Raw genomic sequence first — 22549 nt, 5'->3', positions numbered from 1 at the left:
AAAAAAGCGATTTCCTTGGTTTTGTGCTATTTTAATAGATCTTTCTACCATGCCTCGTGGTACTCCTCTGTATGGACAGCCAGCCTGGTGGGGTGAGGATGAAGCTGATGAAAAAGGTGGTTGTAAACCAGACAGCAAACGTGAAGAGAAAATGCATGAGACGACAGCTTCGGGTAAATCTCTTTTCTCTCTCTTTTCTAATTCTTTGGGGAGCTTTTGCTGTTTAGTTGATTTTCATGTACTGTCAACTAGAGATCTAAACAATATTATTTTTGGAAGTTTGACAGATAGTTTGCACAGATGAAAGCTTAATAAAATTTACCTTAAAAAAATAATTCTGCAAGAAACTAGAAATTTCCAGAGATGCATTTCAGACATCTGTCAGTTCTCCAGTGTCCAGTACAATTTTTGTCAGTGAATTTAGAAAATGTTCCCTGAACTACTGTCTCTTACTTATCTGTTTAGTCAATCTGTCATTTCTTATGCTAGAAGTTAGAGATAGCATTGGGATGTTTTAAGGAAATCACTTCTGAAAATGTGCTTTTTATTTTTGTGTTTGAGTCTTGGCTATATACAGTGGTTTGTGCTCTCTGTCCTGTAATTTAGTAATGCTGCATTAGCAGGGATTGCATCTTGTACTTTATGCAGTAAACATTTGCTTAGTCTAAAGTTAAGTCGATGAAGTTTTATTTCCCTTAATACTTTTTTTTAATAATCAGGTTGTCTGCAGCATGTGTTGCCAAAATGTGGATCTCAGTGTCTATAATTAGACCCCTAAATCTATCATCAGACATATAAATAGAGTAACTGTTTCTCTAATAAGGAGGAATTGAAATGAACTCTAAACATGAGGAAATCAAATAAAACTAACGCACGCTGTAGTAAAATTAATTTCTTTGTTGTTTTTTCACCATAGCTTTTAGAAAGCTATGTCTTGTTAGTCTAAAGTTCTCAAGATGCAGACAGTAAGCCGCTTACAATTTGGACTAATAGGAAAGAAACCAGGTGAAATCATTTATTGTAGCGAAGGTTTTCTTGAAACAACTTGTTGCATGTGGAACAAAGGTGTCACAATGCATTACTGCAAACTTGTGTGTATGTTTGTAAAAAGGTTTTCTCTACCATGGATGCTGTGAGGTGCTATTTTGTACTCCAGTGGTGAAGGCTTTTTAAGTACAGGTTTAATAGCCCACGTTAGTAATCTCTGACTCTGTAATGTGTGGTAGAAATCTTGTCTAGAAAGGTGTTCTTCAAACACTTCTAAGCGTTCTCAGGAAATACATTTTTTTTCTTTTCCCACTGGCACTAATAATAATAATGAGATATTAAGGCTGTTAGATGTTGTTCCACCTTGAACAACAAAAAGAAAGTGGGGAAGTATGTTTGACATCAATTACAAAGAAGTCCTTGCCTTCAAGTCATGCTATTGGTACACTGGCTATAAAACCTGTGCCTTGCTCTCTGTATACCAAAATGGGGAGTGTGAAGTCTATGGTATTTGTGATTTTGTTTCTTTGACCATACATTTAGCAAAAAAATATAACAAAACTATGATTAAATTGCAAGGCTTGCATTTATCCAATGACGTTATTTTAATATAAAATCATGATTGTTATTTATTCCTCTTAAATATAGACTTACTAAAAACAAACATCCCGAAGTCTGTGGTTTCAGTGCCATACCGTTAACAAGCTATGACACAGAACTCCAGGTTCTCTTTAGTAGTTTTTCTTTTTTTTTCCTTTTTTTAAAGCTATTTTTTCATAGACATTATGGCATTAAATGTTTCACATATTTTTTACTTATTTATCAAGAGATTTTGGTAAGGGGTTGCTGGTATTTGCCTCCTTGGTCCCCAGACAGTAACTGTATTAATTACTATTTTAATAAAAACTTTTCAAAATGGATACAGTTATTCATTTTTTTTAGGGGCTTAAGGCACAATTTTGGTTCATATTATAAACGTCATATTGTAAACTGCAAGAATTCATGGAAGATGAATTCACTTATGTGAGTTTTGAAACTTTCTTCAATATCTCAAATCCTGAAGCCTGATATCATTTTAACAAATTAATCCTATGAATAATCTGCGTCATGCTTTAATGATTTGGTACATGATTATTTCTTGAATAGAAAAGAAGGCATGAATTATAACAGATGGGACAAGGTTTAATGAGGAGATTCAAATGGGAGATTTGTTTCTGCTAAACCAACTATGGACAATTAGTCTCCACAGTCTCAATTTAATAGGTTTATTTCACTGTTACTGTCTTCCTACCTCAACGGAAGCTCACTAATGGAAGTTCTTTGCAAATATCAGGAAAGCCTGCAAAATCTCAAGAAGTTAAAGCTTTTTTTGTTTTTTTTTTCTTACATGCTTGTTAATTTTATTTAATGATCCATGACTCTGCTAGCCCCAATTAAAATCAATTGCTGCAAAGATACCTACAGTATGACTGTTTTATTTATGCTGCATCTTTTAGGGTTACGTGCTAGTGACAAGTTCCTGGGTAGGTAATTATTATTTTGTCCATTTGTTGTATTCTTATTTCTTGGAAAAGTGAAAAATACATTTCTGCTGATCTCAGTAGCAGTTGTAGAGTTTTACAACAATAAAGCCTTTACTAGAAAAGACAGAACTCATGAATTTTAAATGGGTTTTAGGAAATAGAAGTCAATTACAGTTACAGAGCTGTGATGATCACTATCTTAATTATTTGCTTTATGATTATCTTCTATACCTATGTTTGGTTTTATATGCAATTTCCTTCAGCTTGGCTGATGACTTACTATAATAGGAGTTCACTATAAAGTGGCTTTAATTTGTAATACACAGCTGTAAGTACTTGCAGTCATATTTTCAGTGAAAAATTCTGAAGCGTGATTTAGCCCAGGATTTATGTTATTTTTGGTTTCATCCTTGCTTCCAATAGTATTATTGGTTAGAATAAACAATATTTAACTCTTTATAAGATGCAAGTACTTTGGTCAGAAAACAGCACTTTCAAGTGATGAAAATTAGCTTGTACTTGGAATATTTTGCGTAAGATAAATTGTAAGATTGTTTTCTAGCTTGGAAGTTGCTTTAGTCTGGTAATCCAGTTTCTTGATTCTTTGGTTAAAGAGAAATATGTTGTCTAGTACAGTATCTTAGTAAACAAGAATCTCATGAAATTCAGTGAGAAGTGCAAAATCCTGCACATGGGGAGAAGCAGACCCAGGCACTGGTATGTGCTGGGGGCTACCCAGCTGGATGGCAGCTTGGTAGAAAGTACCTGGGGATCCTGGTAGACAGTAAGTTGAATGTGATTTAGCAACATGCCTTTGCTGGTAAGAAGACAGGTGGTATCTTGGCTACATTAAGCAAAGTATCAGCAGCAAGCAAAGGGGGCTGAACTTTCCCCTCTTCTCAGCACAGGTGAGCCCGCTGTGTCCAGTTCTGGGGTCTTCCAGTACAAGAGATCTGGGGCTCCTGAAGTGAGTCCAAGGAAGGGCTAATGAGATAAGATTAGCAAAAGAGTAGAGCACCTCTCCTGTGAGGAGAGGCTGAGAGCTGAGACTATTTAGCTGGAGAAGAGAAGACTTGGGGAGATGTTATCAATATATAGAAAGACCTAATGGGAAGGTGCAGTGAAGACAGAGTAGGAAGAGTGGGCATAAGCTGAAACACAGGAAGTTTCCTCTAAACATCAGGAAGCACTTCTTCACTGTACAGGTGACTGAGCACTGGTATTGGCTAACCAGAGAGTTTTTGGAGACTCCTTCCTTGTAGACTTTAAATTGCTTTATCTGCTTCATGCTTCTTGGAGATGCGAGGGGGAGGGCTGCCATTTCCCAGAATGTGGAGTAGTGAGGTGCTGTTGTACGGCCTAAGCACTGCGCTCCAGAGATGAGGTATCCCAGGATGGAATAAGATCTGGCAGTGCAGGGACCTGCCTGGAAAGAACGTGCATCAGTAAAATGAGTTAATAAGAGTGTTCCTGGCTTGCAACAGCATGGTATAAAAAACATCTTTTTGTGTTTGCAGTGGCAACGTATGAAGAATATGTACTATTTTGTTATTCATTAACAATGTTCCCCTCCTTTTTAATTTCTACCCGCTATTTTGTTATTCCTTGATTCGTTCTATTCTGTTTCTCTCTATCAAACTTCTATTCTGTATTTCATTTTTCTAAACCTTCCCAAGAAGTATGTCAGAGAGGAACATAGATGTATTAAGCTGCCCTGCATACTTGACCACTTAAACTCCTGTCTGTAGCATGCATGTTTCTAATGCTACCTTATTGCATAATAATTTCCCACATAAACATTTATGTCAGCTGATATACTGTGACTGTTTTTACCTCCAGAAATCTATTAGTTGCATTCTTGTTTATCTTCGTGGCAACCTGAAGTGATTTCTTAAACATCTTGATTCATGATAAATCGTGTAGGAGCTATTCAGTATTCTTTGCTGTGATCTAATTAGCCATTGCTGCTAACATCTCAAGCGTCTGTTGCTTGTTGCACATCTTCACACCTGATATTTTGGCTGGCTTACTGCTTAATGAACTGCAACCAGAAGATTTCTTTTCTTAAAGGCACATTGTAGCTTTCTGAGCAACCACGGGAGGCATTAACCTTCTTTCAGGCTGTACAGTGGAACATCTCCATGCTTTTTCCACATTCTGCTTTCTTTACCCAGAGCATGGTTTTGTAACATTCTGCATGCCTCCAGCTATTGTTGCTTTTCCTGTTCTGCAAGCTGGAAACCAGTAAAATAAGAGCAGATGATGATAGAGTTTAGCTTGATTTTACATTTTGTAGAAACATAAAAGGTGCTCGAATTCCAAAACGTTTTATCCAATTCTTATCAGTGTTAAAATTTTCAAGTCAGTCTTAATGTTGATCTTGTATTAGTGTGTGAATTGTTTTTCCAAAGATTTTTACCAAAATTATACTAGCTCTGCACAAAATGAGATAGAAGCCAGATCACTGGCACTTGTTTTAGGGAGGTCTTGATCTGATGTTTCTTGAAATAGATTGAAATTGCGGTAACTATAATCTCAACAATTTCTGTCGTGCTTTTTGCCTGTTTTCCCTGTTAGTAATAACTCATGTGACTTTTACATCGTCCAAACGCTTTTGGAATGCAGACTTCCTTTGTCAGATTTGAAGTGAGCTTTCTGCTGCTTTGCACTCCTTACAGCCAGAGCTCATGCTGTCTTTTCAGTAACGCTTTTCATATGTAATTCTGGAAGTATTTTTCCAGAGCGGTGTTGCTCAATCTTCTCAACAGTCTTGCTGTTTAGTCCAGAAATTAGTCAAGTGGCCTTTATAGAAATTCAGAAACTTCTTGAAGAACCTGAAGTTCCCAAGCGTTGTGAAATCTATCTTTTATTTTTCTTAATAGGAAGCAGCACAGATGCCAAGCAAGCTGAGGAGCAGTCTGCAGCTGCAAGTGAAGAACTTTATCCTTTGTGTAGGGAGCCAAGTTATTTTGAAATTCCTACAAAAGAATTCCAGCAGACTTCACAGGTAGCAGAGAGCGCTATTCATGAAATTCCAACTAAAGACACCCAAAGCTCCCATGCAGCAAGCGCGGGACATGCTTCCTTTACCATTGAGTTTGATGACAACACACCAGGGAAAGTAACAATCAAAGATCACGTGACAAAATTCACATCTGAGCAGCGCCACAAGTCAAAGAAGCCTTCTTCCTCCGGTGGTCAGGACCTGCCTGGGCTTCAGAATGTGATGATGGCCGCAGAAAGCAAAGTAGCAGATTGGCTAGCACAGAACAATCCTCCTAGAATGATATGGGAGCCAACAGAGGAGGATTCCAAAAGTATTAAGAGTGATGTTCCAGTCTACTTGAAGAGACTGAAAGGTAACGTGAATAATTCCAGCTATGCTTATTTCTGAGGACAGCAATTCTTCACAAGCTTCCAGTCAGTGAATCCCTGAGCCCTTGCAGAGTTCAGTGGAAATTACAGATACTCTGCAGGAGCACAAGGATTTGCGCTTGGGAAATCTTACTGCACCACTGAGTATTAGAAAGATGATATCAAACCAAACCATAAATCATCTTATAGTAAGTATACTAACTGGGGATATTCTCGAACAGCTAAGTATGGTACAGAAGCAATCATCAGATATTTCAGTCATAATTTTGAAGGGAATGAGAAAAAACCCAAGCCTTTAGTTAAAGTTCAAACATCTGACTTTTTCCTATGCATTGCTTTAAAAAGTGAGATTGCTTGATAGAATCAAAGTTCTGAAGTACAAGTTATTCAGAAGTACTTTGAGAAAATCACCTGGTGGCAAAAAATATACAGTTATTCTGATGATACTGATCATGTATGATGAAGTCAGACTTGGTTCTGGATTCTGAAATTAACCAAGAACTTCCATTTTTATACTATGCTTCCAGAATTTTTATAGGAATGCTGCTTTTAGATGAAGTTCCAGTTGGCTACACGTTCATTTACTTCAGACAATGACATTTCAATTAAAAGATAAATTAAATGTTGAGTGAAAAGTGTACTTCCTTTTGGATCCAACACCACAGAATAGAGTAGAAGGAAATTTTCATTTTCAGACAAAGGGGTTCCACAGAAATTCAAACTTTTAGAATGAAAGCTCTGAAGACACTTTTCAAGTTATTTTCTCTGTCATTTTCTGTGTTTACTTTCAGAAGGTTAACTCTGCTATTCAAACTTTATTATTCTGCAATACTATCATTTCTAACTCCTAAAGTAGCTGGGATTTTGTAAAGTGAGTTTTCTCTTACTGATGTAAAGTCTGTATATTAAGGCCAGCTCTTCCAAAATACACTAAATAGTAGCAATTTCAAAACATAATGAGAACACTAACATTAAAATAATGACGTAATGTTCTTCTAGAGGGTATCACAGGGCATTCTTTGATCTTCATGATGTTGTATTGTGTTTGATAAATAGGAACGATTTTGTTTACAAGGCCTCAGTCTTTTCCTGGCAGCAGGATCTCCTGGATTTTTGATTCTTTTTAAGTTTACTTTTTTGTTTGCTTGTTCAGGAAGGTGTAAGTTACAGGTTGCATTTGGCCATGACACATATCTGAATTTTGTAATCTTTGGAGATCTGTTCATATTCTTACTCTTTACTTCTGCTTGGTCCAAAAGGGTACAAAATGTATCTAGCCTTGAAAGTTTGATTTAAATAAAGAAGTGGAAAATTCTTTTTTGTTTTTCTCCTCAACTTTTCCTACAGTACCGTGTACTGAATTCACATTGCAAAAATTGTTGTAAGACTTTCACATTGGTGTTGAGGTGTATTGCTACTATATGGATGTGACCCATCGCACCATTTTCTTTGTCACTTGTTTGTACAGCAGCTAACAGAGGTCTCTGCCAAAGAAGTGCAGTAAAGATTTCAGCTGTGTATTCAGTTCTGTTTAGCCTGCTATGTAAAGTTTCCCAACATACAATTATCATTTAAAAGAATAGTAGCTGAGTGTTCTAATTATGTGAGCTGGAACGCCTTCCAAAGCTATCCTCTTCAGAAAAGTGGGGGGAAAATCGCTTGTATATTCTATGTATACATGAGTAAGTCTTGATCCAAAAGAATTTAAAGATGTCAAAACTGTTTCTTTACAGGAACAGCAGTAAAATTAAGGTATAGACTAGTTCATTGTACGTGAAATGAAGTTACTCAAATTTAAATGTGACGTAATGTGTATGAGTACCCAGTCTTCCATAGATTTTTCAGGCATTATTGTTAAATATATTTAAATCTATGTGTGTATATGATTTATGAAATGCATAGTCCTTATTCAAAGATCACAAAGTAGTTTGAGGAATGGATAACTACGAACAGCCATTTTGCATACATACACCAGATAGTGTGAGGAATGAATGATAGAATAATTCATGGTGCTTCTTGGAAAGAGTAATAAAGAGTTAATTCAAATTTTCTTTAGATTTTTCTCATGATAAACTGTTGTTGTAATTGTGTAAGGAAAAGACAATCTAACCATATAAATTGCGATTTGACAGGTATTCTCACCTAACAGAATGATTACCTTAGTTTTCCTTTTTCCTTTTAGCCCTACCAAGAATATTTCAGTAGTCATTTGTATCAATCAATTGGCTGTGTAATAAAATTAATATAACTGGGAAACAAGTTGTTTACTTACTACCTTGCATCTAGTAAAATGCTGCTTTTTAAAAATCAGTGATAAGTATTTGCAGATTAAAACATTGGTGAGAAGGATATTTAGAATGCACTGATATTGTTGTTCAGCCTTTGTATAAGCAGCATCTGTGCAGGATTTGCAGCTACAGAGAAGTGTTTGATTCTACACAGTAAATCAGTTTGCAGTTCTTTCTTAGTCTGCCAGTTTCTTTTGTATATGTTGAGTTTGTTTTTTGTTATTCGTTTCTCTTTTTGTAGTTTCATAGTGCTGTATCTTGTTTTGCTTTGGTTGTAGGGAATAAGCACGATGATGGCACACAGAGTGATTCAGAAAATGCTGGTGCCCACCGGCATTACAGTAAGCGAGCAGCACTTGAAGAACATTTGAGGCACCACCATGCAGAGCTGAAAAAGTCGCACCAGAAAGTCCATTCCACAGAAAATCAGCAAGAACAAGCTGGTGTGAATCAGACTGCTTTTATGATTGAGTTTTTTGATGAGGACCATCCTCGAAAGAGACGTTCTTACTCTTTTTCTCAGAATGTAGGAGCTCTTTGCTCAGAATCTCCATCTCCAACACCTCATGTGCGAGCTGAAAGAGCTAAACCTACATCAGGTGAGAAAGCTGCCCCTTCAAGTGTGCAGGGTAGTTCATCACATCATAGAGCAGCACACAGTGTTCATGCAAAACTTTTAAAACAAAAATCTGAAGATCCCTCTGCTGCTTTACCTGTCTTTCAAGCTGCGTTGTTAAGGAGTTCAGGAAGCCTTGGCCACAGGCCTAGTCAAAACCAGGAGATGGACAAGAAGTTGAAAAGCCAACATATTTCTGCTGCTACTGAGAAGGACAATGAGGATGACCAGAGTGACAAAGGTACTTACACTATTGAGTTGGAAAATCCCAATTCTGAAGAAATGGAAGCCCGTAAAATGATTGACAAGGTGAGAAACCTGAAGTGTGCATGTGTGCTAAACTGGTACGTGTTATGTGGGCAACAGTTTGCCTGTACAATTCTACTTCCTTAAAGCTACTGCAGTAATGGAAGTTTATCAGCCATTGTATAATGTTTATATACAGAATATCTTAAAAGCAGAAGCAGACATTTGACTAAACATTGTTCCTACGTAATATTGTTGTTCCCTTGTTGGCTACTTTTAGTATGTTTTCAAAATCATATTACCAAAATACTAAGGAACAACATTAAATGAGCCAGTATTTTTAAGAAGCGTTTGATTTCAATTTATTATGTACCATGTAGAAATACTCAATTGTTCTTAAAATCTGTTGTCTCTGCAGTTTGTGGCAGGTAGGCCTAGGAGCCTTGTAGTGACGAAATACCTTTTGCTTATAGGGAAAAATAAATGTAAAAATAGAAGTGACTTAATTTGAATTCAATAGGATGAATAGAAGAATCCACATTGAATCATTAGTCTTAACTGACTCATGAACAGATTTTCTTTTTCCTTTTACTATCGTGTCTTCATAAATAATCCAATGTAATGGGATGCTGGCGTCCAATTTTGCCTTGTTAACAGAGAATTCATTATTTGTTATAGAGTTATTAAGAGTTGTTTCTGTGTTTCTCCAGTTTTGAATTTATTTATTTATTTATTTTTTCTTTTAGAGCTGAACGAATGCATTGATGCTTTTAGTTTTGGCTACATTTTAAAATGGTTAGATTGACTCACTGAGTAGAGACACATTCACTTACTTTCTGTTACAGATCTTCACTTGCTATTGCAACACAAAATTTGTAATTCCAGCTTTTAGTCGGTCAAGTTCTACAACAGGATTTATTAGAAAACTACAGGAAAAAAATACTACTTTGAAATGGATAATTGAAGTACAAGGCAAGAATGTAAATACTATCTGATGTTTAATAAGATTTCAAAATATTTTTGGTCTTTAATATATCTTTGGGATATCTGGTCAGGTTTTTTTTTTCTTGAAGTATCTGCAGCTACTTGACAGGAAGTGAACTTGAACATTAAGGATGATAATGAAGTATTAGTTGATATTCGTAGTGTTATATAAAAAGCTTTTGGATATCATAAATACTTCTTACTGCTAACCTAGAAAGCTACATCATTAAACATTAACGATTTAGAATGAAGTAAAGCAGAGACATTTATTCTTTGAGATGTCCTATATCTTTTCACTTTTATTTAAGGTTCTGTTCACAGATACTGGATTTTGATATGTAAGCCTTCCTGTGCAATTCTTTTCTTGGTAGTATGAAAGTAATATGATACTGTTTTTATGCAGTGCAGAAAAACAGCCAGTGCAGAAAATCAAAGTCAGAGGGAACTCAGAATCTATGTGCAGTTCCGCTCAGCTTTGCTTCCCTTCCATTTTTAAATTCTAATGCTGAGGATTCTTATACTTTCCTAATAAAAGGTGGATAAGTGTGGAATAAAACAAGGTCTCGTGCTAGGCTGTTGACTACTGTGCTGCTCTCTTGAGTGTTTTAGTGAATAGTTGTTATGTGTTTAATCAGAAGTTTCAGCAGAACCTCTCTTTCTAAGTTGATGCAGCAGTCTTTTCTTCTGAGCAGCCTGCCCCTCTGCTGCCATCTGTCGCATGGCAACAACATGTAGTGGAATATTGGTGGGAAGGTTCAACTTCTACCACCAACATCTGCTTTCTAACGTTGCGGGCCAACATAATAAAATAGGTGGCACTACTTTTGGAGTAACTGTATTTTGCTCTGAATTGTAAACAAGTAAAAAACAAAGAAACAAAGAGAAAAGCCCACTCGCTTGTGAAGAAATTTCTAATCTAATAGATAAGACATGTTCCTGAACCACACAAAAGGTAAGTCTTCGGTGGATGAAGAAATTAAGAATGAAGTTTCTGCCGTTCGTCTTTGTATTTATTAATAGAAAGACTTCACATTATCAGGGCAGTGAGTTTCATGTTCTTAATGAATCAAAATATCAATGTTAGATTTTAATGACTGAGAATGGATGTATTTTGGAACATTAAGGGTTTTCATGCAGAACTGCAGTAAATGAGAAGCTACTCAATGAGTTGTGTGCAGGCCCTTTCTGGCTTTTGGAGTGTAGGAAGAGTATTTTCTATTTGTGTTGGTTTGGGTTTTCTAGGAGTTAACCATAGCAGAACTACACTTCTTTGCATGCCTGGGAAGAAATCAAATAGAATAAAGATCATACATCTCTTTTGAATCTCATCTGCTTTGCTTAACAAGGAATCTGGAATTCATAAGCAAATCGTGCGTATGAAAAGATTGGTCTTGGATAAACATTTCTTTTGTCCTCATTGATTACTTCAGTTATTTTAAATATTCGATTATAAACGACAGGTAGAACATACATAGAACATTGTTCTGTTGACTCAGTTATGAGATTCTTTTTCCTCTTTTTAAATCTGGAATAGCTGTGATAGTTCAGGAGGTGACGCAGAGCTGGTGTTGATAGAGACACCAGGTTTTCCATTTTCATTTTCTGCATCTTTCATCTTTCTGTTTTTCTGATAAAACTTACGTTTCAATTGTTTCTTTCTTTTTTATTTTTATTTTTTATTCTCCCACTGTACATGTAAATGGGCATTACAATAAATTGAATCTCCTTGTTCATTTTGCTTTTGGGGTTTGTCTGCTCATACTCTATTAAGTGACTAGTTAAAGTTGCATTCTTCAAGGACTGCTCTGTATTTCATGCTGAGCTAGGACTTCTTAATGAGAGAGTCTTTATTGCTTTTGTGTTGCAAGCAGTAATGAAACTGCTTAATATCAGATTATTTTAACATGCAAGGTGACTTTAGGGGTCAATAGCCTGAGGTATCATTATCTATAAAATGCTATAAAAAAAAACTGTATTTCAAACAGCTTAATTTTTGACTGCATAATTTTCCATAGGTGTTTTTTCTTGTTGTGTCCTTTAAGTGTGCAGAAAGTTTGCTTGTTGGATCTTGTCTGTCGTAGGCTTTAAAGCTATACAGATAATTTTGCATATGCTGTGAAAGTACCTGCAATGCCTCCACTGTGTTAGGCATAAAGTAGCTGCTAAATGATGAATTGTGATCTGGCAAGTTTCAGAGTAACATTGAGTATTTTGAAAGTAAGACTGACCAAATAATAAGTAGGCGTTTCATTACATGGCTACATCTCTAATATATGTCAGTCTATCTCTGTGAGAATTATAGACTAATTTGGATGTTTTCCATCATTTGTGAATAGTGTGCAGCGCAGAGTGGGGATTGGTTCAAAACATGAATCTTTACATAGCTGAACATATATATATTTTTAGGACCCTAAGGATGTATTTAAAAAGGTGTCATCTGATCTCTATTATTAAAACTGTGCTTCCAAAAACATGCATTTATGGTGCAAGAAGAGCAGGGAAGGGGGAAATGTCTTGCGTTGCAATATGTAATGTCCACACGATGGTCTGTATTTTTTGCAATGGTATATATGACAAACTATGTGAAAAGAATCAAAGAATGGGAAAGAAGTCAGGAGAAAAAAAAACAAGAAATCTGGATGCATTAAAGCCTGCTAAGGAGCCGAGACAGATGGATCTATTCTCAGAAAATGGCTTTTTGATCATCTGCCTTTTCGCATTCTGTGAATTTAATTGCTTTTATCACTGCTTCAGTGATTCAGTGATTTATTTTATTTTTTTTCCAGCACAAATGCATTTTAGCCTTACTTAGTGTTGGTTGTGGAGTGACTCTACTGCATGAGTACAACTTAAAAAAAGAAAAAAGAAAACCATCAGTAGAGCAGCTGAAGCCATCAAATCATCTGAGCTTGTACATTTAATAGGAATGCAGAATGCCTGTAACTTCTTTTCTTTCTACAGTGAGGGAGGATGAGGAGTCTTACAGTCACTAAGCTTAGTGACTGTAAAAATTCCACTCCTTTGGAATTTGAAATTCAGAAGAAAATGAATTTTTCATTAAAACAAGTACAAAATATGTGTGTTTGTAAGTAGGTAACTGGCTGTTGGTAAGAGGAAGTTATTAAGCTTAGCGCACTGCTCTTCTTTATATGCATATATAGCTTTTTTTTACACATGTGTTTTGTGTTGTAAGTCTTCAATATGTAGATAAAATGCCTTGAACAGCTTCTGTGAAAAGCCCCAGGAATTCATGAGAAATTCCCTGCACAGGACACAGCCTGTTTGGCTGCAATAGCTCAGCTAGCTGCTAGCAGCAAACAGAAGCTATTCAAATTAGGCAACTCAGAAGCAGCTTGGTTAAACGCAGTTCACGCAATAGCTATTTGCCAGATGAAAATAGGCATACTTATACTCTGGCTTATCATATGTTAAGGGAGAGGAAAATGCTTTCTCATTTGTCCTTTTTTCCAATTCTCAGTAATTTTAATTTCTAACAACCAACTTACTGCATATTATGAATGTCCAGACTAACCTCTTTGGAAGAATTATGAGCTCAGTCTGAACACTCAAAGCTCAGCATTGCCACATTTACCTGCTGTGTGGATCCAATGCCTCTTTCCCTTCTCTTTGAAATCTCTTCTTATCAGTCAAGCATCCTCAGAGTTCGGATTATTCAGACTTTTTTGTTATTGCATAGCCTGACCTAACTGTGTCTTCATTTGGCTTGCATTTCCCAATTAATGTCTCTTCTGTCTCTTTTATTTTTCCTTGCTGGTTTGGCTGCATCAGTTCACAACTTGGTTTTTGAAATTTGCTTCTGTTGACTTCTCTGGCAGTCAAACATACTCATCATCTTCTTTTCCCATAAAAGTTAAGAAGCAATTGCTGTTCTAATTTACATTCTCTTCATTTTACAATGATAAATATTACTTCAAGTTCAATTGCTTCTTCCTTGCTTACTTTGCCACGACCCTCTCTTGAGCGCACTGTACAATATAGCCTTATGTTCCTTGTCTGCCTTCCTCTTGGATTAGAATCCCTGCTCTAGCGTGTCTAATTTGCTATAAAACTGAGTGAGCAATCAAAGAGTCTCAAACAAGGCCTTTTCTTTGCCGATGTCTGTATTTTCGGTAGTGATTTAGATGGTGAACTGTAAGAGTGGACACAAAGTACTGAGTAGCATTCAGAGCTACAACTGAAATTAGTATCTTGAAATTAAAAAGCAACTATAACGTCCTAATGTTAGAAATTCTGAAAAGCACTTAGTGGGTCACAGCTGGAAAGGTATCATATAAAACTGGGGAAAAAAGGTTCTTCCTCAGGTACTTAAAGTGTAGATAAAGCACATTTGGCAAATGTGAAGTTCTTTCTTATGTACCTGCCCCATTTTCTGCCTTTTATTAAGAAGGGCATTTCCTTCAGCTAGCTTGTTTATTTTAATTTCTAGATTCTTAGCAGTAAAGAATTTTTAAAGAACAGTTGCTTCTGCCTAAACACATTATTCTGACCTATAAGGTAGTTATCTATTGTATACAACATTAACTCATCTACTGAGGGATGTAGTGTGAAGATGACCAATAACTGCCCTCTAAAGCCAGCTTCTGTTACAGCTCTGCTTCAACTATTGTGACAAGCAGGTGTGCTCTGAGTCATGACCTGCTTTCATGGGAAAATGCACACTGTCTGACAGGGGAGGTTGCTCTTCTTTTCTCCAATATTAGCCCTTGTAGAACAGGGCAAAGCAATTGTTCAGAGTTGGTCCTGTAGCTCAGGCTGTCCCCAGAAATGCACCAGTACTCCTCGGGAGAACTGTGTCTTGCTTATTTTGTGTTACTCAGGTTTTGTTGCTTTCTTTTCTAATTGGATTAATCTTTATTTTGTGTGTGTGTGTGTTTTTTCTTTGTTTTTTGTTTGTTTTTTTTTAATGACTGTTTTATGTGGTTAAAGTTAGTCTTAAGTAATGATATTGGAAAACCATTGCTGAAATAAATTGGTAGCATTTATTAACATACTCCACAAGGTCCAGTTACTTTACTGTCAGTTAATTTGCACGTCACCTCCAAAGAAGCTTTTCCTTTCTATGCCATCTGAATCTCTCTTGTTTATATTATGCAAGTTATCCCTTGTCCTCCTACAGTGACAGCAAGACATGTCCCAGCACAAGCGTTCAGGTTATCCCATGGCTGTTTCTTTTGAGGGCATATTCCCATTCTTTGGTAGACAATAGAATTGGATTGGTTAATCCCAAAGTACTCATTTATGATGTGTCTGAGATGTTCTAAATTTTGTCAAACGTTAAGAAAGAGCTACTTTTTGCATAGCTGTCACATGTAAAGCTTTCAGTATCTATTAATGACTTCTGGATTTAAAGGGGTATTTTATATAGCAGTTCTGAAATTTAGTCTTTGAACTAGATCAGTCTTCCCAAGAAGAGCTTTGAGGTAGCATAGCAATGCAACATTGATGGTGCAGTTGCTTGTGCGTGCAAGTGTTCCTAGAAGTTAAATGTATGTGCAAATTATTAATTTATTGAAGAAGATTTTTTCCTTTGCTTTCTAAATAATAGTAATGTTGCCAAATATTTGCTGTATCTCTTTGGGCTTTTTGATGTCCCTGCTATGTTTGCAGAGGGAACATTCAAAGTAGTATTAAGAAGTTAATCTATTTCTTAGGTCTTATTGAAGTAAGTATTGCCTTACACAGGAAAAAAAATAATCAGATTTGCTTTTGAAGTGATTTCAGTAATGGTAGGAGAATAACAAAATGTACTCAAATAAAGCACCAAGACGAGAAGAGATGATGCTGAAAGAAAGAAGGCTTACATGATGTTTGTGGTACAAGCAAAGAAATTTGACATATTAAGTGTGCCACCAGCAGTAGTAAGAAATGTACAGACTGCTGTTTGTGTAGTCTTCATTCCTCTAGCTGTGGAAGTGTGAATTCCTATTTTCCTTCAGATATCTGAAAAAAATAAAAAAAATGTTTTTATTTAAAAGAAAGTTTTAAACTCTGGGCAAGAGAAGTACAGTAAACAAGGAGAATGTGGCTGCAGAATAATAATATGCTCAAAGAAAGGAGGCACCATATAACAGCTGGATTGTTTTTACTTTTAAAAATTGCCCCAACATTACGAGTCAAAAATAGATCATTAAAGGGAAATCCTATGTTTTGTTACACATTTTCTAAGGAAATATGTGGATGTGATTACATGTATTGCAAATCTAGGGAACATTAGCGCACAATGCTTTTCAAGCATTAACAAACATTATGGCTTGTGGCCATCTAGTGGTGAACCTTTCTTAGATATACTAACATGATGCAGAATTTTGTTTAACTAAGCCACTAGCATAGTCCAAAACTGAATGATAAAAAAAATAATAATTATTATTCTCTGTATCTTTTTCTGCTTTGGACGAGCCATTTTTTACAAGAGGATAATTCCCATTTTCTTCCTTTTTTTTTTTTTTGGTCTTGAAGATGAAGTGATTGTTGATGTTACAGATCCTTTCTGGCAGCTAGCTATAATGTAAAGTTTTTAAATGGTACATTTTCAAGATGCAAAATATTCTTTTAAGTGTCTTTGAAGTATACGTAAGTTCTGAAGACAGTGAATATTCCTTAATACATTTGACTCACATGACATTCGACAGACGGTGTACTGGCTGTCCTGTGTAACTCCATGTTATGAAATTGCCTTGGTGAAAGATAAAATGTACCTAACATTTTCTAGTATTTTTCTCTAGGAGCAGTGGCTTGAAATGTTGTGGGAAAGGTATTTCTCTCAAATGACTTTATGTAAGCATCTTTAGGAAACAGTATAACAGAACCACAGCAAGGCACATATTGAACAAGATTATTCTGCATGGCTTGTGAGATCTGCTTAACTTCTGATGTCTAATAAATTCCCAAGAAATGAAAAACTGAGCTTTTGTTTACATTCAGTGATCCATTGAGATTGCCAGTGACGAATGTAACCGTTTAGATTTGTTTTGTCTAGCTCATGACAAAATTCTGAAAATATGGTAGGTTTTAATGGTTTTCATTGACTGGGAAATGGATTCTGCAATAATTTTGACTTCACCATTTCTTTCTTCCATCGGTGCCATTTTTCATTTGCGACCATTCCAGCTAGCACTTCTCTGAATTTTTGGTGCTGACATACACTTCTGTTCTTTCTTTTTTTAAACTGCAGTAGACCTTTCTTCTATTCAATCTGCAGATTTCACCAGGATGTCAGATATACATAAAAAACCAAAAATACATGAACTCACTATCCAGCATGCCACCATCCATCCATTAACATCCAATGTAACATCAGGATGGTACTGAGTTAATGTGTGTAATGGTTTGTTTCATTTTCAGGTATTTGGAGTGGATGACAGCCAGGATTATAATAGGCCTGTTATCAACGAGAACCAGAAAGATTTAGTAAAAGATTGGTCTATAGATTCTACTACAGTAGTGCTGGAAGAAAAAAGACCACTGAGTACAACTGGATTTCTTGACACAGAGGTAGAATTTAATTTTTGATGGTCTTCCTTTTTCTTCCAATAAGACAGAGCACTAATAGTTGACCAATAAGTATTAAGCAGCAAACAAAGCTTTTCCTAGAAGATATTGGCTAAGGTCTATAAGTTTACTTTTCTTCATTCTTTATTGTATTACTGAAATTTCTATGTCCCAGTTTCCCAAGTTAAATTGGGAAGGTATTAAAATTTAGAAATCTGTTACATGCATTCAGTGAGGGACAGAAAGCCAGCTAGGAAAGAATGGGAATGAATGAAAGAACACACTTCAATTATTTATTTGAATTTTTTTTGTTACAATGATGGAGATTTTTGCATTCAGGGTTTCAGTTCTCAAGTAAGATGCTACTCATGAGAAGTTGCATATGCTAATTGCCTCAGAAGCAGTATAATTTAATCAGTTGATAAAAGATAAGGTAAAGTGTCTCTTCTTTTAAATGAATCAGAATATGCACGTGAGCTGCATGTTAATCATATTGTATATCGAAATCTTGGGAGACATTCTGATGTAGGGGTGGGGGATAAACTGTAGCCTGAAATGTGTTAGAACAGGCTCAGGCTGGAGCAGAATTATCTGATAGTGATACACACCACTTTTGTTCCACTGGCTGTATCAAACCGGTACTGAAATATCATACTGTAAATAAGAAAACGTTAGAAGTAAGGACATTTTCTGGAATATATTAAGAGCTTTAAGTACCAAGTATCTGCTGGGTTTGGTATCTTGACTTGTGCTTTCCATAGAAAAAGTGTACTTTATAGTTTTTGTCATTGAGTTACTCTGCAATCCTGATACACTAAATATGTAATTCAGTTTGATTAGATTCTTTGAGTAGTTTTCCTAAGGTTACTGCTTCACGTAAGTTATTATCATAGCAGGATGGTTGTGTTATATAAAAGAATTTGACGAATTTTGCCTTTCACCATGCTTCTTTGAGTTAATCTGTAAATGAAACCTTTCTATCTCACTTCTTCGTGACTTTCTGCTTTTTTAAGCCTAATGAGTTTTCAAGATAATTAAAAGTACTGATTTATTTCTTCTTCTAGTTTTTTGGGGGCTTGAGTTTTTTGTTTTTTGTAAACAGCAGTAGAATATATGATTAATTTTATGACCACAATTGTGCTTTCCACATACTTTACACATTGCAATCACAGGACAAGTTCAAGAACTCTTGTGGCAGTGCCATAGAAAAACTTGGTTTGAATTAGCTTGAAATTACCAAAATGGTCACTTTTTGTTTGCTGAATAAATAAGCCTTCTTTATGTATCACAGGAAGAGTGGGCTTTGTGGTATAGTCTTAATTTGCAGGATCATTATGAGGCATCATAGGGGGAAAATGAAAATTGATTTGTATGGATAGAAGACCAAACATGTAGATGTAGCACAAATTAGTGTAGTAAGAGACAAGGACAAATGACAATTGGTAAACAACAGAGTATGTCAGTACATATATGGTAGAAAAAGAGAAGTTAATTCAGAAAAAGGGAGGTGCCTTTTGCAGTATCATAACAGGGGAACATCAGGAGCGTAGCTGTTGGTTCAACTGGAGAGAAGAATGCAATATGTAAAGTCTATATTACCAAAACAGACTGTTATTACTGGGAAAGGGAAAGGCAAATGTGCTTGATTTGCTAAGTACACGAGCACCATATTCTCATCACAGATGAGCTTTTCTGCTTGCTCTTTTTGGTAAACCTACTTTGTTACTGAGCTGCAGATCGTTTAAGTGAATAAACTTTATTGAAGGTCTTGACTAAACAATCAAGTGATATTGGGGTAGCTCGCTGTTCCAGGCTTGTTTTGTTTGCCCATCGTGGCTGTGACTGTACATATTTAGAAGAATCAGAGGAAATCAGAAGATGTTTGACATAGAAAAAGATATTTCAATTTTGGAAGTCAGAAATGATGTCTTGGGAAATTAATAATGTTTTATAAAAACATTTAGGGGTTGAGAGATTGTTCTCAGCTTAGACGTGTTAACTTTACAGACCAGGTTATAAATAGCTTGCTTTGAAGAGAGTAGAATTCACTTCTTTTACAAAGAACGTCTCACTTTTTGCTTTGATGTGATGGGCTTTGATTCTCTAAAGTGGTGCTCTCTATGTCAGGAGAGCAGAGTAAATGTCTTAGCACAATTGCACTAAGCCTGCATGCACTTGCCTTTTCCAAGATTACAGATTAGACAGTAAAAACACTGAGTTCATTTATCTAAAATATTTAAACATTTTTATTTTCTGTATTATAAGCTGAAGAAAGAACAAAAGTTAAATGATGAAGAACAAAGAGAATAATTTTTGCTGTTGATATATGTTCTGATTATATGAGCTTATTTCATAAACTACTGCAGTCTTTTGGGCATACATCCACCCAGCTTGCATTTAATTTTCAGTGACCCATTCTCACTATATGCTAGCCAGTGTTCTAAAATCATGGACATGATATATCATTTTTGTTTTTGATGTGCTTGTTAAGGGAATACTTTTTTATTTTGCTATTTACGGTGTTCCTTGTTTTGAACACCCATTTCATGTCTTTGCCGTTGAAGTGCTGATATTGCAAACACAAAATAAATTCATGTAAATATTTGTTGTGTTGCTCCTTAAAGCTGGAGAAGAGCCATGTCTATTCAGAGGCTTTATGTCCTTTTGTTTGTCTATTCTAATTACACTAATTTCATATCCTTCTGTAGAGAAACCATTGAGTATGAAGTTTGATATTGGCTTTTTGTTTGAAATTAGAAGCTATGATTAAACATAGGTTGATTATGTTAGCAGTGTCCTATGGCTGTGAAAAGGCAAGCACTGGGCAATGCATTAACAGCAGAAATGGGAAATCTTGGCACCCTGACGGGAGATGGCAGTGAATCTCCAGAACACTGGCAAGGGATTTGTTACCATGCTTGTTTAGGAAAGGAGAATTCAAAACTAGAGAAGGAGCGAAGAGGTTTACTCACATTATTAAGGGAATAGAGATTCACATTACAAGAACAGATTGACACAATTCATTTACTTCAGATATGTGGTAGCTGACATGGATGTGGTTGCTGGATTTTGCTGTGTAAGCATAGTAAATGCAACAGAAGGAAAAAAGAACTATTTGTGATGCACCATTAAGTTGCTAAGGTATGCAGGGAGGAAGCAAGGGAAAAGCCCGACTGAAATTTAGATTGGCTACTACAGTAAAAGGGAATAAAACATACTTTTACAATTATATCAGTGATAAGAGGAGAACCAAGGAAAACGTCCACCCCTTGATGCAACGGAGAATGTGGCCACTGGGAATAAAGAGAAGGCTGAGGTCCTCAATGCTTCTTTACATCTGCCTTTAATGGGCAGAACAGTTGTCCTCAGGGCACTTTACATCCTGATCTGAAAGTCTGTGGTGGAACACAAAATACACCCCCATTGATTCAGATGGAGACCGCTAAAGAGCTCCTCCTCCTTCCTGAAGGGAGGTTGTGATGAGGAGGGGGATTGGCCTCTTCTGCCAGGCAACGAACAGGACCTGAGGAAATGGCCACAAGTTGTACCAGAGGAGGTTTAGATTAGACATAAGGAAAAACTTTTTCTCTCAGAGAGTGGTCAGGCACTGGAACGGCTGCCCAGGGAGGTGGTGGAGTTGCCATCCCTGACAGTGTTCAAGATGCATCTGGATAAGGAGCTACGAGGGATGGTTTAGTGGTTTGAGGTGGCAATGGTAATGGGAGGATGGTTGGACTAGATGATCTTGTAGGCCTTTTCCAACCTTGTGATTCTATGATTCTATGCATATCAGTGTTGTTCCTTGAAGAAATGTGGAAACATTGTCTATGAGTAAAGTACAGAAACTTGGGGGAAAAAATCAGCACTCACAGAGGAATATGATTCAGAAACAGAAGAAGGGAGAGGGACAAAAAGACTTTCAAGGTGTCTCTTAAATGTTTGTAAAGAGGGCATAGTCAGATATTAAGAACTTGAGGTGACTGGAATATGTATCTAAAAAAACTTATTTGGGTTCTGTTTACTGAAATGTTTTTGAAATTATTACAGTGCTCTGAACTGCCAAGTAACAAGGATGCTTCTAGGCGTCATATGCTTCTGCTGTGGCTTTTTTCAGATAACACAGATGGAAGCTCTGAATCTTCAGGGTGAATAATAAATCTTCATAAATCCATGAGTATTTTTTCTGTGGATGTATCACTCAGATTTAGTTTGACTATGTAATAAAGCAGATTCAACACAGAGTTAAAATGTTGGTCTTCTTTTGTCAGCCTGGCGTTTCTGAAAGGCTCTTGGTCTTAAGGGAAGACTTAGAGGGCTGCTTATTGAAAACCTGTAAGACCAATGGATTATAAGGAGAAAATTAGGATGGCTGGATGTGAGATTTTTAATGCTGTATGAACGTTTCACATCTGGATATGTTAGATTATATTTTGGAGCTGCATATTGCTTTTAATGCAAAACATTTTAGTTAGGGATTAAAATATCCATTTTTTTAACTAGTACTAAAAGGGACTTCATAGTATTGTTGTTTATGCTTCTATATATAGAAAATTGACAAACCACACGTTTGCATCCACTGCTATGTAAGAAATGTTTTTCAACAGTGTAATTGCCATTAATTCGCAAAATCTTCATACTTCACTGCGAAGTGCAATTCAGATTACTGACTATTTATTGGGAGTCATATCAGTGCAATTGCTTAGATGAAGTACAAACACCATAGCAAAGATAAGTTGGACTACTGTCATATCTGGTTTAGGCTGTAATTAATTGCTTTAGTAGGGACAGAGAAACAAACCAAAGGTAGTTTAGAGATTTAAGAGACAAAGAAGGTATTGGCAGTAGGAATTCTTTTTGTCAGTGCCTAAATGCTGCTTGTTTTCACATGTTTTTTGTTATTAAATGATTCTTTCTGGCAATCTTCCTTACATCATGTTCAGAAATGCCTATAAATAACTGAACTGTTGAATTGCATTACTTCAGTGCTGTTAGATTTGAATTTTGTAACATTTTGATTCTAA

At 36.1% G+C, this 22549-nt stretch overlaps 1 protein-coding gene across 11 annotated transcripts in view; it reads left to right on the top strand.

The window, feature by feature from the left end:
* CEP170 (centrosomal protein 170) overlaps window positions 1–22549 on the top strand; it is an 83923-nt gene that overhangs the window by 32264 nt on the left and 29110 nt on the right. For 9 of the 11 annotated variants that reach the window (XM_072331421.1, XM_072331426.1, XM_072331425.1 and 6 more), the window contains exons 7-10: window positions 39–173; window positions 5393–5869; window positions 8452–9098; window positions 17382–17531. In XM_072331421.1, the coding sequence (XP_072187522.1) occupies window positions 39–173; window positions 5393–5869; window positions 8452–9098; window positions 17382–17531 (1409 nt within the window). The remainder of the gene's footprint in view (window positions 1–38; window positions 174–5392; window positions 5870–8451; window positions 9099–17381; window positions 17532–22549) is intronic. The other 2 variants (XM_072331427.1, XM_072331423.1) reach the window with 2 other exon arrangements.

This window comes from Excalfactoria chinensis, chromosome 3 (genome assembly GCF_039878825.1).
Source record: "Excalfactoria chinensis isolate bCotChi1 chromosome 3, bCotChi1.hap2, whole genome shotgun sequence".
NCBI lineage: Eukaryota > Metazoa > Chordata > Aves > Galliformes > Phasianidae > Excalfactoria > Excalfactoria chinensis.
This window is presented reverse-complemented; position numbering and strand designations above follow the sequence as displayed.